This window comes from Cyprinus carpio, chromosome A7 (genome assembly GCF_018340385.1).
Source record: "Cyprinus carpio isolate SPL01 chromosome A7, ASM1834038v1, whole genome shotgun sequence".
NCBI classification, from domain to species: domain Eukaryota; kingdom Metazoa; phylum Chordata; class Actinopteri; order Cypriniformes; family Cyprinidae; genus Cyprinus; species Cyprinus carpio.
Window position 1 is genome coordinate 6,823,277 of NC_056578.1, and position 15,281 is coordinate 6,838,557.

The 15,281-nt window shown below is 36.1% G+C and overlaps 2 protein-coding genes across 4 annotated transcripts in view; one reads left to right on the top strand and one right to left on the bottom strand.

The window, feature by feature from the left end:
* The first annotated feature begins 256 nt into the window (after positions 1 to 256).
* Positions 257 to 4,938, top strand: ino80b (INO80 complex subunit B). Its single transcript, XM_019072880.2, has 5 exons — positions 257 to 628; positions 785 to 977; positions 1,977 to 2,128; positions 2,224 to 2,396; positions 4,214 to 4,938. Exons 2-5 carry the CDS (start codon positions 907 to 909, stop codon positions 4,676 to 4,678), a joined length of 861 nt encoding a protein of 286 aa, XP_018928425.2. The 5' UTR covers positions 257 to 628; positions 785 to 906; the 3' UTR covers positions 4,679 to 4,938.
* The window catches only part of intu (inturned planar cell polarity protein), a 31,176-nt gene continuing 17,747 nt past the window's right edge, over positions 1,853 to 15,281 (bottom strand). For all 3 annotated transcript variants that reach the window (XM_042759436.1, XM_042759435.1, XM_042759434.1), the window contains exons 8-17: positions 15,029 to 15,212; positions 14,759 to 14,812; positions 14,111 to 14,173; positions 12,790 to 13,008; positions 10,783 to 11,316; positions 8,493 to 8,587; positions 8,105 to 8,294; positions 6,979 to 7,109; positions 6,607 to 6,779; positions 1,853 to 2,378 (exon numbers count right to left, since the gene is read on the bottom strand). In XM_042759436.1, the coding sequence (XP_042615370.1) occupies positions 6,668 to 6,779; positions 6,979 to 7,109; positions 8,105 to 8,294; positions 8,493 to 8,587; positions 10,783 to 11,316; positions 12,790 to 13,008; positions 14,111 to 14,173; positions 14,759 to 14,812; positions 15,029 to 15,212 (1,582 nt within the window). In that variant the 3' untranslated portion in view covers positions 1,853 to 2,378; positions 6,607 to 6,667. The remainder of the gene's footprint in view (positions 2,379 to 6,606; positions 6,780 to 6,978; positions 7,110 to 8,104; positions 8,295 to 8,492; positions 8,588 to 10,782; positions 11,317 to 12,789; positions 13,009 to 14,110; positions 14,174 to 14,758; positions 14,813 to 15,028; positions 15,213 to 15,281) is intronic.

The window sequence follows — 15,281 nt, forward strand, 5'->3', positions numbered from 1 at the left end:
AGTGTTAGAGGATCTTTTTAAATAAACATAAAACAAGTGAAAAGAACAGAAAAATAACAAAGAATGCTAGTGTTAGAGAGCCATTTTTATAATAAATCATAACACGTCATTTACAATTAGCAAAAAGTAGTTGTTTTGGAAGTTGGGCAGCTCCGAAATGTATTTATTTAATAACAATATATAAACAGTATTTAAGAATTTAAGAAAGAAAAAATTATTAACGAAAACCCTGACAAGCGCCGTAGTATGCGCCGCGAACTACATTACCCACAATGCTCTGCCGCTAGGAAGCACATTTGTAAACAATGCTAGAAAGCTAAGGGAGAAAAACACAGACATTTACGGGAGGCTTTGCTATATTAGTAGCGTGTCATGGTTGATATTTCGCTTTAATACCGGAGGTATTATTCTTTCAAAGGTTTAGTTTATTAAAAGAACTGTTTTATTCGGTTAACGGGCGGTTTGAACAAGAATTAGCACGTTTGCGTTAATCTGATCGGTGCTGCAGTTGAAGAAAAAGTCGTGTATGTATTCGACATGATTATTGTGGTGATTAATTAAGGTCAAACAAATTTTTGTGTGTCGATGGGGAAACGGAAAGACATGATTCACCCCAGATTTCTCGCTGGTAAGAGGAGAATTCACTTAGAATTGAATTTTTTCTTCCCCCACGTGTCTTTTTGAGCATTTAAAACGTATTTCTTAACATTCGCGGCTGACCTAGAGTTGATTTATTCCGTTTTTCTTACATTAAATCGTGTGGTTGTTGATGTTTGTTCAATAGGAGGCGGGGATGATTATAACCTGCACAAGAAGAAACACAAGAAGCATAAGAAGCACAAGAAGAAGCACCACCGCGAAGACGGCCACAGTTTCTCCTCCGAGGCGCTGTAGTCAGACTCCGGGATGCTGCTGCTCAAACCTCCTCAGCTCAAGCTCAAGATCAAGCTAGGAGGACAGACCCTGGGCACCAAGAGGTCAGTCATTAACCCTGTTTAACACTCAGACTTCTAAACATGAGCTTTTGTATTCCAGATTATGATATAATTTGACATTTTCTTGAATATCTAATGGTTATTATCAAATCTTTGCTGAAAATCCTGTTGTAGACAATCTACTACATGTTGCCTTATTGATAGTTCAGACTTTTTTAGCAAGTGAAAAGCATTTTAGTGTAATCGTACAAACTTTCACCATCATCTCCTGATATCTTTACTGATTTTTATAAAGTAAGCATATGAATAACTCTGATATTTGTGTATAATATTTCAGGATGAACACTTACTAGACTGAAGCAGCTTAGGTTCACTTGGTTATCCAGACATCGTCCAAAATCATGTTCAAATGTGAGCATCAAATATGCTACTAGTGATTAATTGTGCATCAGAAAGCATACAAGCCACATAAGTTTTGCTCAAGCCTGGTTTTTATGAAATTCTGAAAGTTAATATAACTTAAAACTTACAAAAAAAAAAAAGATGGATTTTTAAATTCACTTTTGCATTGAAAACCTCCCTTTATTTCATTTATTAAAATAAATGTATGTGCATGGAAAACATCATCTGTTTTGGTGAGAACTAAATGAGGTTGAGACTTTAAAACATGAGCATCATTTGAGATCAATAAATGTACAGTATAACAATTCATTGGTGTCTTTTTCTTACTGAAACAATGGAGTGAAATCCAGAACAAATCGATAATGTAATCGGCAAAATGCATTAAATTTATAGCTCACCCAAAAAATAAATAACACACATATTATAGAAAGAAGAGCAGAATGGACATTCTCCTTTTACACTTCAGTTAAACATTAATACAGTTTGGAACAAAACTGCAAAGTAAGTGATGACGGTGTTTGTTTTTGGGTGAATTGTTTGAAATGCATGCTCTAGTCTAAAGATGGAGACATGTGTATGTTCGGACCCTGCATGAGGCGATTCATCTCTGTAATGAGTGTAATGCAACTCTTGTTTCAGTGTGCCCACGTTCACGGTGATCCCGGACTCTCTGCGCTCAGTGTCGCCTCTGAACGTGGAGAGTGATGATGATGATGACCATGACGAAGACGACTCTGATGATGACGTGCCGTCGGAGGGAGTTCCCATCGAGCAGTACAGAGCCTGGCTGGGTGACTGGACCATTTGAATATAGCAAAAACACATATTTCAGTGGCTTAAAGCCGGGATTAATGTGCATGGGTGTGTTTTTGTTGGTAATGCCCAGATGAAGACAGTAACCTGGACCCGTCTCCTGTGCCGGACTTGGACACGGACTCGCTGCTGGGAGGCCCGATGGATGATGAGGAGCGCTGGCTGGACGCGCTGGAGAAAGGAGAGCTGGATGATAACGGAGAGCTGAAGAAAGAGATCGACGAGTCTCTGCTCACAGCCAGACAGGTGCCATAGAAAACACACACAGTCAAACATCATACAGCCTTAATGACACAAAAACTCCACCTCACCATAACCAGACATGATGCAGGATTATTATTATTAACTAAAAGCTGAAATAATAGAAGATAAATAGTAGATGAAAAACTTAAATGTTTTTATTTTTAATTTTCAACTAGTTTAAGTTGAAGCGCTAAAATTACTAACTGGAAAAAAATTTAAACCTAAACTGAAATAAAATAAAATAAATTTAATCTAACGTTAATATTTAAAATAAACAATGTACAAACAAAATAATAAAATAAAAATGAAAACTGAAAGTGTAAAAATAAAAGCAAATTCAAAATATTAAAACCATAATAGTTTATTAATATTATTAAAATAACACCAACATAAAGCATTAAGTTACACTACCGTTCAAAAGTTCGGTGTTTTTTTAAAGAGATTAATGCTTTTATTCAGCATAGACACATTAAAATGGTTGAAAATGACAGTAAAAATATTTCTAATGTTACAAAAGATTTCCATTTCAAATAAATGCTGTTCTTTTGAACTTTCTATTCATCAAAGAATCCTGAAAATTAAAATGTATCACAGTGTCCACATAACTATGAAGCAGCACAGCTGTTTAACATTGATAATAACCAGAAATGTTTCTTGAGCAGCAAATCAGCATATTAGAATGATTTCTGAAGATCATGTGACACTGAAGACTGGAGTAATGATGCTGAAAATTCAGCTTTGATCACAGGAATAAATTACATTTTAACAGATATTCACATAGAAAACAGTTATTTTAAATTGTAATAATATTTCATGATTTTACTCTACCATTTTTTTATCAAATAAATGTAGCCTTGATGATGAGCAGAAGAAACTGTACTTGTAGGTTTTATCACCCAAAATGTGATTTGATGAGCTAAAAATTAAAAAAGGGTTACTCCATCCCAAAAATGAAAATTTTGTCATTAATCACTTACCTCCATGTCGTTCCAAACCCGTAAAAGCTTCGTATGTCTTTGGAACACAATTTAAGATATTTTGGATGAAAACCGGGAGGCTTGTTGACTGTCCCATAGACTGCCAAATAAATAACAGTGTCAAGGTTCAGGAAAATATGAAAAGCATCGTCAGAATACTCCATCTGCCATCAGTGATTCAACCGTAACATTATGAAGCGATGAGAATACTTTTTTCAACGAAGAAAACAAAAATAATGACTTTATTCAACAATTCCTCTCCTCTGTGTCTCTCCAAATCAGCCTAGCGCCATTTTACCAATTCTGAGCTGTACACAGATGGCGTACACTCCACGCTGCGCTGTTTGCTTTCAAACCAAAGTGTAAATACACATAGAAAACATATCCTTGTGGAGCGGCTGACACAGAAGAGCGTACGCCGCCTGCGTACAGCTCAGAATTACCAAAATGGCGCTATACTGATTTGGAGAGACACAGAGGAGAGGAATTGTTGAATAAAGTCGTTATTTTTGTTTTCTTCATGTACAGAAAGTATTCTCGTCGCTTCATAACATTACGGTTGAATCACTGATGACAGATGGACTATTCTGACGATGCTTTTCATACTTTCCTGGACCTTGACACTGTTATTTATTTGTGTGTCTATGAGACAGTCACAAGCCTCCCGGTTTTCATCCAAAATATCTTAAATTGTGTTCCGAAGACAAACAAAGTTTATACGGGTTTGTAACGACATGGGGGTAAAATAATGACAAAATTTACATTTTGGGATGGAGTATCCCTTTAAGTATTTGACATTTAACTGATCTTTACCTAAACAAAGTTTCTTCTCCATCTAAACAGAAAGCACTCTTACATAAGCAGCAGAGCCAGCCGTTACTGGAGCTCCCGATGGGATATAAAGAGAAGGAGCTGACGGCCGAGATGATGCAGAAGCGCGAGGAGCGCGCCCGCAAAAGACGCCTCCAGGCCGCCAAGAAAGCCGAGGAAAACAAGAACCAGACCATCGAGAGACTGACCAAGACCAGCAAGGCCAAGATCAAGAGCATGAGGGAGCGCAAGTCCAAGCAGGCGCAGCTGCCCATGGTGAGGTACAGCAGTAACGCTCAAGGTGCCGCCGTCTCGTACCCCACTGGGATCCCTGTCCCGACGCCCGCGGCCCCGCGAGTGCCTCCTCCCGCTCCCGTGAGCTGCGGCGTGTCGGGATGCTCCAACCTGAAGAAATACTCCTGCTCCAAGACGGGGACGCCGCTGTGCAGTCTGGAGTGCTACAGGAAGAACCTGACGCTGGTGCAGGAAGTCGCTTAAAGTTGTCTTTGTCAAACGGTGTATTTAAAAATAGTAGGTCGATGCAATTATGTTGAACAAAGACAAAATTCGTTAATTAATGAGTGTAAAATCATGCTTAAGTTGATTTATTTTGTGCATTCAAAGCGATTCATAAAACGCAAGCAGTAACACTTTACGTTACGTTAAATTTTTTAATAAAAGGTTTTCTGAACTAACAATGAACAATTTTTACTGCTATTATTAATTGAACTTAATGTAAATGTATAAATAAATATAAATGCTTGTATGTATTTTTTTATATATATATATATATATATATATACACACATACACACACACACACACACACACTCAACACACATGTTGTTTGTTGTTAATTCATTATTAGTTTATTCATAAAAGTCTTACTAATATTAGTTTATACATCATAACCCGTTTAAAATGTATTAGCAAATAATAAATGCTGTAGAAGTATTTTTCATTGTTAATTTATGATATCTTATATGTTAACAAATTTAACCTGCTGTAAAGTGTTACCTAATTTTTTTGTTTGTTTAATTCAATTCAACGTGACAATTAAGAATTACAAATTATTTACCAAGGAATTCTTGGATCATGAGAATGATTTTCTGTTAATGGTTCATAGAACTACTTTGAATCGAATATATTTCTATGTAAATCATTCTGTAAAAACATTGTTGCGTTGAATTTGAGTATAGAAATGTTTTGTAACACGTTCATTCTTGCGTTTAATTATGTAACAGACATATTGTTGAAACTACCCAGACTTAAGAGCGCAGCCTTATTTTTGTAAAAAAGACTGAAATAAAGAACAGTTGAAGTAAATCTGCCTTCATTTATTTGATAAATGATGCACATGTGTTGGTTGAATAATGTATTACAAAGTTTTAACTTGCCTTCAATAAAATACAAAAACATTTTCATTTCAAGTTCAGAAGTGTTGTTAAGGCTTTGGTTATAAATGCTGTTTAAAAAAAATAAAAAATAAAATAAAAACAATTTCACTTGATCCAGCAAGGAAATCTCAAGTGAAAAACATCATTTCATGATCAGTTTTTCTGCTGCAAGTGTTCATAAGCAAGTCACTTGTGCCCGTTGAAGAAATCCCGCATAGTCTGAGGTATTAAAGTTGTTTTCTGCAGTTTATTGTCTGATTCTTCAGACCGGTTCATTAGTTTATTGCTACAGACTTGTATTTAACTTCCATTGAGCAAAAGCCCACAACAACATATGATTAAACCTTAATAATAATAATTTTATCTCAAAGGAATACTCTCAGGCCATCCAAGATGTAGATTAGTTTATTTCTTCATCAGATTTGGAGAAATACAGCATTACATCATCTCACCCAGCTGTAAAAACATCACAATAATCCACACCACTCCAGTCCATCAGTTAAAGTAAAAAGCTGCATGTTTGTATGAAACAAAGATGTTTTAGCCATAATCCCTAATAACACTTCCTCCAGTGAAGATGTGGTCTCGTCTGAATCAGGAGAGAAATATGCACAGATCGAGCACCTTTACAAGTGAATCAGTCCAAAACAGCTCAAACCTTGATGAGAGACAACAGGAGCTGGACTTTTTCACTGGAGGAAACGTTATTATGAATTATACAGTAGACACATATTTTGGACACATATCACAGATTTTCACTTCACAGGATATTAACTGATGGGCTGGAGTGCTGTGGATTATTGTGATGTTTTTATCAGCTGTTTGGACTCTCATTCTGACGGCACCCATTCACTGCAGAGGATCCATTGGTGTGTGATTTGTTTGTTGGTAAGTTTTTTAATATCTGTTACAATGAAGAAACAAACTCATCTACATCTTGGAAAGCCTGAGGGTGAGTTCAGTTTTAAGGTGAACTATTCCTTTAAGCATGAAGCAGCAGTTTTCTGTCCGCGTCTATAGTGGATTTACCTCCCAGAAGGCTCATGGTAGAGCAGCCAGTGCTGTCTGACGCTGTGCTCGTGTTACAGTGCTACACGGCCAAGCCGAACGACAGCCGGAAGGCCATTTCCACAGGAACTTCAGCCACGGAGTCATGGAAGCACACATAAAACTCTTGAGGAACGGGTTCGAGGAGCATTCGCCTGGAACGCAAACGAGAGACTGGAAATCAGAGATGGACAATATGCTTTGATGGTTTCCTGATGTATGCATGCTGGTGTCTCACATAACTAAGCTAATTTATGTTTTGCATTTGCAGACAGCTGCACTTTGGGAGGATGTTTGACTCTAGAGTGTTTGGATTGACATTGTAATGGAAGACGGTGCGTGCGACATGCGTACCCTATAACCCAGTAGGTCATGGTGGGCGCTGGTTTCTTCTGATCCGTCCAGTTTTCCGGTTTGCACTGAAACAGAACCCCATGTTCTTTGACCGGACCCAAACCCCGAGTGCTCTCCGTCCTTCTCTGATCCTGAAACACATTTACACACATATGAGATGATGAAACTGTGCCGATATTACTAATGATAGGCAGTGATCCCTAGGGCTATGTTAACTTCATTGTTTTAACACTCTTTAAACAGACTGGTTGGAATACACAGGAGTATGTGAAATAAAGATTAAAAGTAAAAACTTAAACGAAAATTAGTATAAACTAAAAATAATGACAAAAGCACATAAAATAACTATTTAACAATTAAATTAAATGAAAACTGAAACTATAAAAATAAAAGCTAATTCAAAACATTGAACATTTTTATCAGAAAAAAGTTTTTAAATCAAAATACTGAATAATATTTTTAATATTTCTACTTCTAATAAAAGTTTTTGGCAGTTTGCAATCAAGCTCAAAATATCTCAAACATCATCTATGAAAAAAATTTGAGGAGAGATTTTATTGTAAAAATTATCATTTTATTAATTAAAAAATAAAAAAAAGTAAATGTCAAACAAATAGACATACTCAACTTCTTTTTATAAAGTATTAAAAGGTTTATTTTTTTAAGTTAATTTACAATATAATATTAATTAATAAATAATTTTTAAATATACATTTTAAAATTTAAAAGGAAAAAACAACGCATTTTAAATTATATATAGAATTAAACACACTATATAAAAATATAAAAAAAATCAAGGTTGCATTTATTTGATCAAAACAGAAATATTGTGAAATATTATTACAATTTTAAATAACTGTTTCTATTTGAATATATTATAAAATGTAATTTATTCCTGTGATTTCAGCATCATTACTCCAGTCTTCAGTGTCACATGATCCTTCAGAAATCATTCTAATATGAGGATTTGCTGCTCAAGAAACATTTCTGAGTATTATCACTGTTGAAAACAGTTGTGCTGCTGAATATCTTTGTGGAAACTATGATACATAATGTGTCCTTGTTAAATGAAAGTGTTAATTTCTTTCTCAGCTGTATATCAGTGTCAGTGTTTGAGGCGTGTTACCCGTGAGGGCAGGCTCTGCTGGAAGGCCTGGCGTATGGACAGACAGCAGTGGTAGAAGTTCTGGATGAGCTGAGGGTGGATGGAGCCGCTCAGATGATTCATTTCTCTGTGTGTGGGAGCGATGAAGATGCCCTGCACCGTCTCCATCAGCACATAATGGAAGAGCGTGTTCTCAGCGCCTGGCGTCAGTCTGACAACACACACACACACACACGATAACTGTGATCAGTCTGTTCCTGAAGACATTTAGTCATTTAAAATGACTTACGGTACACTTCTGACATTTTACTTCCATAAAACACAAAAGGTGTAAAAAAAAATAAAAAAAATAAAAAAAAAACAGCATGTAAGTATTATAAAATGACTTTCTATGATTAAATAAACTCACTTGAGAACGTTTTGCATCTCCTCAGTTTCTCTGTCAGTCAGACTCTTCCTCAAAGAGCCCAAATAGAAAGGGTTAGGATGCTTTAACCTGGGGATCTGACAGAAAACAAACACAAAAGACGAGATAAATTCACATAAAGTTCACAGTTTGTGCTGGACTGTACAAAATATGAATGAAGTGGTATTGCTATTGAAGTCCATTTAAATCCGGAGTGCAGTGTAAAGTAAAGTAAAGTAAAGTAAAATTAAATTAAATTAAATTAAATTAAATTAAATTAAATTAAATTAAATTAAATTAAAATAAAGATTGGCTTACATATTGTGGTGGTCTATTCAAAATATTATTATTGAGGAGTTACTGTTAATAAAGTGCCTTTAAATCTGGAATGTACAAGAAAAAGACTAAACTTTATATAAAAATTTAATAAAATTAAAAATGAAATTAAGAAAGAAATACCACTGGCCTGTTTTTATGGCAATGTATCTTGGGCTGTACTTTATCTGACTTGGTTGTATCAGTGTTCTCTTTCTGTTGCGCTCTTCATCTAACAAACGCAGCTGCTGTCTGCTGCTCTGACCTCCAGTCTTGAGGACTGAATCAAGAAATGTGATGAAAGCTAGTTTTCCATGCATTTGCTTAAGCTAGTCTCTCTCTCTTTATGAGAATTTATGAGCCTGAAAGGTTCATCCAGGACGTCCACTCTTACAATAAGCATTACAATAATCTAACCTTGAGGTCATGAACGCGTGAATTAACATTTCTGCATTTGACACTGAGAGCATAGGTCATAATTTAGATATATTTTTGAGATGGAAAAATGCAGTTCTTCAAATGCTAGAAACACGGCTTTATGCATTCTGTTAGTTTTTCAAACTGGTATGTTTCGCAGGGCCGCAATGAAATATAGAGCTGAGTATCATCAGCACAACAGTGAAGGCTAACATCGTGTTTCCTGATGATATCTCCCAAGGGTAACATGTAAAGTGTGAAAAATAACGGCCCTAGTACTGAGCCTTGAGGTACTCCAAACTGCACTTGTGACTAATATGATCACAAGATTTATAATGGCAGTTCCTGATGCTGCTATATGAGAGGCCATTCTGGCAGATACTCAGAGGATGTGCTCAATAACAGACGGCCTGACCATAATTCATATGCAGCGCTGATATATATGCTCTGACATCTCACTGCTGGAAAAATCTAATTATATTACTTAGATGTCACTCATCTTTTTCTGCATGCTGTTATGAGAAAGTACAAAGCAAGTGTTTTATATCAGCACTTTCTAGAGAAACTGAGCCAAACTTTTGACCTGAAACAAAAACTTTAGTTGGAACAGTGAAAGACAAAGTGAGTGTTTAAATTTGAATTCAATCTCTATTTTTGGGATTCAGTTTGGTAATGCTAGAGGTGCAGAAATCACACGATTCACCTTTAATTTCAATAGACTGTTAAACTACACAAACCTGCTCAAATCAGATACTTTATATAAAATACTTCATGCTTTAATTGTGAAACCACTTTTAATTATTTGAAACAGATTTCAATGTTTAAATATAGTAATTTACTTTAGTAATTTACTTAGTTTCACTTATTTGCAATTTGATAAAATAATTCTGATAATCATAATCAGTTTCACTAAGTGTAGGGTACATAAAATCAACAAAAGAAAGAGGTTAAATCTCAGTACAATAAATACTATAATGAAACATTACTAAAATTGTGAAGTAAAATTAACTATTATATTAACTATATACTATAAATAAAATCTGCATAAATACATATATTTACAAAAACAATCTGCATGAATTAATTTCAGTACAATAAATACTACAATGAAACATTTCTACACCTGAACTTCAATTGTGATGTAAAATTATTTTTACAATGTAAATAATATACTATGAATAATATCTGCACAAATAAACATATTTATAAAATCTAAAAAAGTACAATAAATACTACTATGAAAAATTCCAATAACTGAACTTCAATTTTGAAGTAAATGTAACTTTATAATTTATATATACTATAATATATACTATACTGTACATCGTTACTACATAAACACACATATTTAAAAAAATCTGCATAGATTAATTTAAGTAATACACCATAATATATAATATAAATAATATAATATGAATATTTTTTTCTGTATTACCATAGGTGTCTGAGAATTTAATTCAGTTTGTTTATGCATGATGTCATTCCTTTGATTTTGGGATGAAATATGGCCTGAGCATGTTCTTAATGTTTCATGAGAGTGAACTGTAATTAATAAAGACACCTTGAAAAATCCTGCGCTGCCCAGGCTGCTGTCTGACCCTCCTGAGCCGAGGGAGTCTCTGCGTGTGCCACTAGGGGGTGTCCGGCGCACTGCGTCCGGTGTGGCATGAGGACTCAGACCTGAAGTAAAGGTCGGCGTCCCATCGGCGTGACCCTCGCTGCCACTGTCAGACAGACTCCTCTGTGGACTCTGCCTCCGTCCTCTTAGACTCGAGGAGCCCGACTCCCCGAACAGACTCCACCCGATCCCACCCGGCGACGGGGATTTGATGGCTGCCGTCAGACGGTTTAGGAGCGGCGAGCTGCCGATGCCATCATGTCGGTCCCGCCCACCGGCAGGAAGGAACCAATCGGCGCAGGAGAGGCAGGGAGTGGGCGGGGCCGAGAGCCGCTCCTCAATGGCAGCATCCAGACTCTCCAGCTGAAGGAGTGTGGCTTTGACCTGGTCCACATAGACGCAGTCGGGACCTGGAGATCCCAGAGCGGGTGAAGCACAACCACCGGCCTCCAGCAACACACACTGCATGAAGTGCCTCTGGAAACATCAGTAAGGAAAAACTGAGGTTTTACATTGGCTGTGCCTTATATTTTCAATAATTCATTGTTCATTTACTGCGCTCAAACCATATTAATTTACAAGTAATCCACATCACTCCAGTCCATCTTGTAAAGTAAAAAGCTGCATGTTTGTAAGAAACAAATCCATCATTAAGATATTTTAACTTCTCACTTGTGGCCAAAATACGAATCCATATTCCATATTATAATGTATAATATAATAACTGTTTTGGACTGTAAACAGTGCTTGATCTGTGCATATTTCTATCAAAAACACCTTGATGGATTTGTTTCTTTCAAACACACAGCTTTTTACTTCACAAGAAATTAACTGATGGACTTGAGTGGTGTGGATTACTTGTGGATTATTGTGTTGTTTTTATCAGCTGTTTGTACTCTCATTCTGATGGCACCCATTCACTGCAGAGGATCCACTGGTGAGCAAGTGATGAAATGCTACATTTCACCAAATCTGATCTGATGAATAAACAAACTCATCTACATCTTGGATGGCCTGTGGTTGAATACATTTTCAGCAAAATGTAACAATTTCAATTTCCAACATTGATAACAAGAAAAGTTTACATTTTAAAACACCTTTAAAAAGAAAACATATTAAAACTTGTTATTTTAAATTGTAAAAATATATCATAATATTTTTATCATTTTGTTCAAATAAATGCAGCCTTTGTGAGCAGAAGAGACTTTTTTTCAAGAACACATGAAAAATTTTAAACACTTCAAACAATTGAAACTTTTGAAAAGGTTTTCCTGCTTTCCTTTAAAAGGTTTTTGCTAAAATGTTTGAATGTGGTGTTAATGATCTGCAGAGTTTAGCTCCAACCCTGATCAAACTCACCTACCTGTGATTTTCTAATGATCCTGAAGATACTGATTAGCATGCTTAGGTGTGTTTGATTAGGGTTACAGCTAAACTCTGCAGGAAAGTGGATCTTGTGGGCCAGATTTGGGGATCCCTGCTTTAAAAGTTAAAAAGAGAAACTTCATTCTGATATCATCCACTGTCAGTCCATGAATTAATCCACAAACCAGTGCTAGAAAATCAATCATGACTTGTTGGTCTAGTAGTAACACTTTTGCTTTGATTATGAAGTACGGTAGGTGTGTTTCTAAAATTTTGGTTTCTGTAAATATGTACACAAGACTCTTCTGCTCACCAAGGCTGCATTTATTTGATCAAAAATACAGAAAAGCAGTAATATTGTGGAATATTATTACAATTTAAAATGATTTTTTTTCTATGTGAATATATTTTCAAATCCTGTAAATTTTCAACATCATTACTCCAGTCTTCAGTGTCACATGATCCTTCAGAAATCCTTCATCTGGTTATTATCAGTGTTGAAAACAGTTGTGCTGTTATATATTTTTGTGGAAATTGTGATACTTCTTAAATGAATAGAAAGTTCAAAAGACCAGCGTTCCTCACCAGGCCCACTATGAGCAGGAAGTGTCGTCCGTGTGGTTCGCAGTATCCAGGATGTGATGCGGTGTTGTTCTGGGTTGTCCGCTGTGGAAACAGCTCCCTCCACACCACCAGCTGCCCCACACGCTGCTCCGACGCCAGCGGCAGCAGACAGTAATGCTGACAGTACAAACACACGTCCAGAAGGTCTTCTTTAGGCAGGTGGTTCGCTATGAGATATCCCTGCCAGACACAACAGACCAATACACATCTGTATTCCTGGCCTTCAGTAGCATAAAAATGAGTGTGACAACCAAAATAAACACTGCTAACTATGGAAGCCCGTTTCCACCACTCAATAAAAAATAAAAAACTTTTTATTTCACAATTCTGACTTATTTTCTTTCAATTGATATTTTAAATCTCAAGATTCAGATTTTTTTTTCCTCAGAATTGCGAGATATAACCTCAGCTGCGAGTTATAAAGTCAGAATTGGGTGATATCAAGTTGCAATTGCATGTCATAAAGTCAGAATTGTGATTTTCTGCATATTTTTCTCGCAATTGCAACTTTATATCCTGCAATTATGACTTTTTTTCTGACAAAATCTGAATTTTTTCCTCATAATTGCGAGGTTATATCTGGCAATTCAGAATTTTTGCAATTGACTTTTTTCTTGCAACTGCAACTTTATATCTCGCAAATCTGACTTTTTGTTTGCAATTGCAACTTTATACCTCGCAAATTTGACTTTTTTTCTCGTAATTGTGAGCTTATATCTTGCAATTCTGACTTTTTTTGCAATTGATTTTTTTTTTTCTCAATTGCAATTTTACTATTTTACAATTCTGATTTTTTTCTCACATAGGTGACTTTTTTTCTTATAATTGTGAGTTTATATCTTGCAATATTGACTTCTCAGAATTGTAAGATATAAACTTGCAATTGCGAGTCTTAAAGTCCAATTATATATGTTTATTAGATAAGAATGTGGTTAACCAAACAGTTGGCAGTAGCCATTCATATGGTAGCCATTAATATGGAGAAAAAAAAAAAAAAACACTATGGAAGTCAATGGCTACCGTCAACTGTTTGGTTAACAGAATTCTTCAAAATATCTTCTTTTGTGTTGAACATCTGACAAAAACTCATTCTGGTTTGGAATCACTTGAGGCTGAGTAAATAAAAAGAGTTTTAATTTTTGGGTCAACTATATAAAATATACAAGCTTTATATTTCAATGACTCACTGACAGCAGGCATGTAACACTTTCTACAGCAACATGTGACGCTGCTTGATTGACAACGGATGATAACATGCGGCTTCAGGAGCTTCAACACTCACCTTGTAAAACAGACAGGAGCCCAAGATGACATACAAACGTCTCATGCCGCAGAAATCCTCAGACTAAACAAACAGAAAACAGAGAAAATGTTATGTCATACCACTGCAACTTTATTATCACTGATGTACTATCATAGCTTTTGATAATTTTTATATTTTTACATTACATTTGTTTATGATAGGGAATGCGCCCCGGATCTACCTAAATATGTCTATGTTCACACAAATCATTCGTGATCCAGCTTCACCTACAGAAGAAGTGAGTGTAAGGTTTTTTAACGAATCTTTGCAAATCGCCTTTCCTAATAATGTGCTTATTAGCAAGTTTCGCGATGAATGCGTCTAAAGTAAACAGTCCCTCAGAGAGCAGCTCGGAAGAGGGGGCGGGGTCAGCAGAGCTCATTAACATTTAAAGGAAAATGCTACCAAACAGCTTGCTCTGAAAAGAGCTGTTTTTGACAGGGTAAAAAGGGTGTTGTTTTACACTACCAAATAGAAATTTTAACCAAACTATGTTACAGACTTTTCATTAAGACCCCAAAGAATCTTATCAGCTTGTGGAAGATGGGCATCCTATGACCCCTTTAAGATTTTCCCATAGTTATGATGATAAAAAACGGGTTATCTGAGCTCAATAACTCATCTTACCATGTCACCAAAATCTGACGACTCAAAGTCTGAGAGCACAGTGTCCACTTCAACCTGGAGAAACAGTCAAAACATGACGAACACCTGAGAGCATGTCATTTATTAATATTACATCCATACTGTCCCATCTGAATGAGGATGTTTAAAAAACAGTAGCATATGGATTGGAACAACATGAAGGTGAGTAAACGGTGAGAGAACTAAGTGAAATATTCCTTTAAAGTAATGCGTGAAACATTACGGGAGACATTTAATATCATTTAGTCATACTTTTATGTCTGCTGGTAAAGTGAGCCAGCGGACGGCCGGCAGCCCGTCTAAGAACAGGCTCCCTGAGATGTCGGGGCTGGGCGGTCTGGAGCTGTCAATCAAACACCAGGGCTGGACGAGCTGCTGGAAGAAGAGGCAGAAGAAATGATCCAGACGAGGAACGTTCTCCTCCTCACAGAAGCAGCTGAAGAGAGACAGAGCTTGTGCAGTCATCATCTGCTGTATCTACACACACATATCACTCTCTCGAGTT

Bases quoted from the DNA above. Each gene is read 5' to 3' on its own strand.
- ino80b (XM_019072880.2), top strand. From the start codon at position 907: ATGCTGCTGCTCAAACCTCCTCAGCTCAAGCTCAAGATCAAGCTAGGA. The intron at 978-1,976 runs GTCAGTCATTAA...CTCTTGTTTCAG, and splicing joins CAGACCCTGGGCACCAAGAG to TGTGCCCACGTTCACGGTGA. The intron at 2,129-2,223 runs GTGACTGGACCA...GGTAATGCCCAG, and splicing joins GCAGTACAGAGCCTGGCTGG to ATGAAGACAGTAACCTGGAC.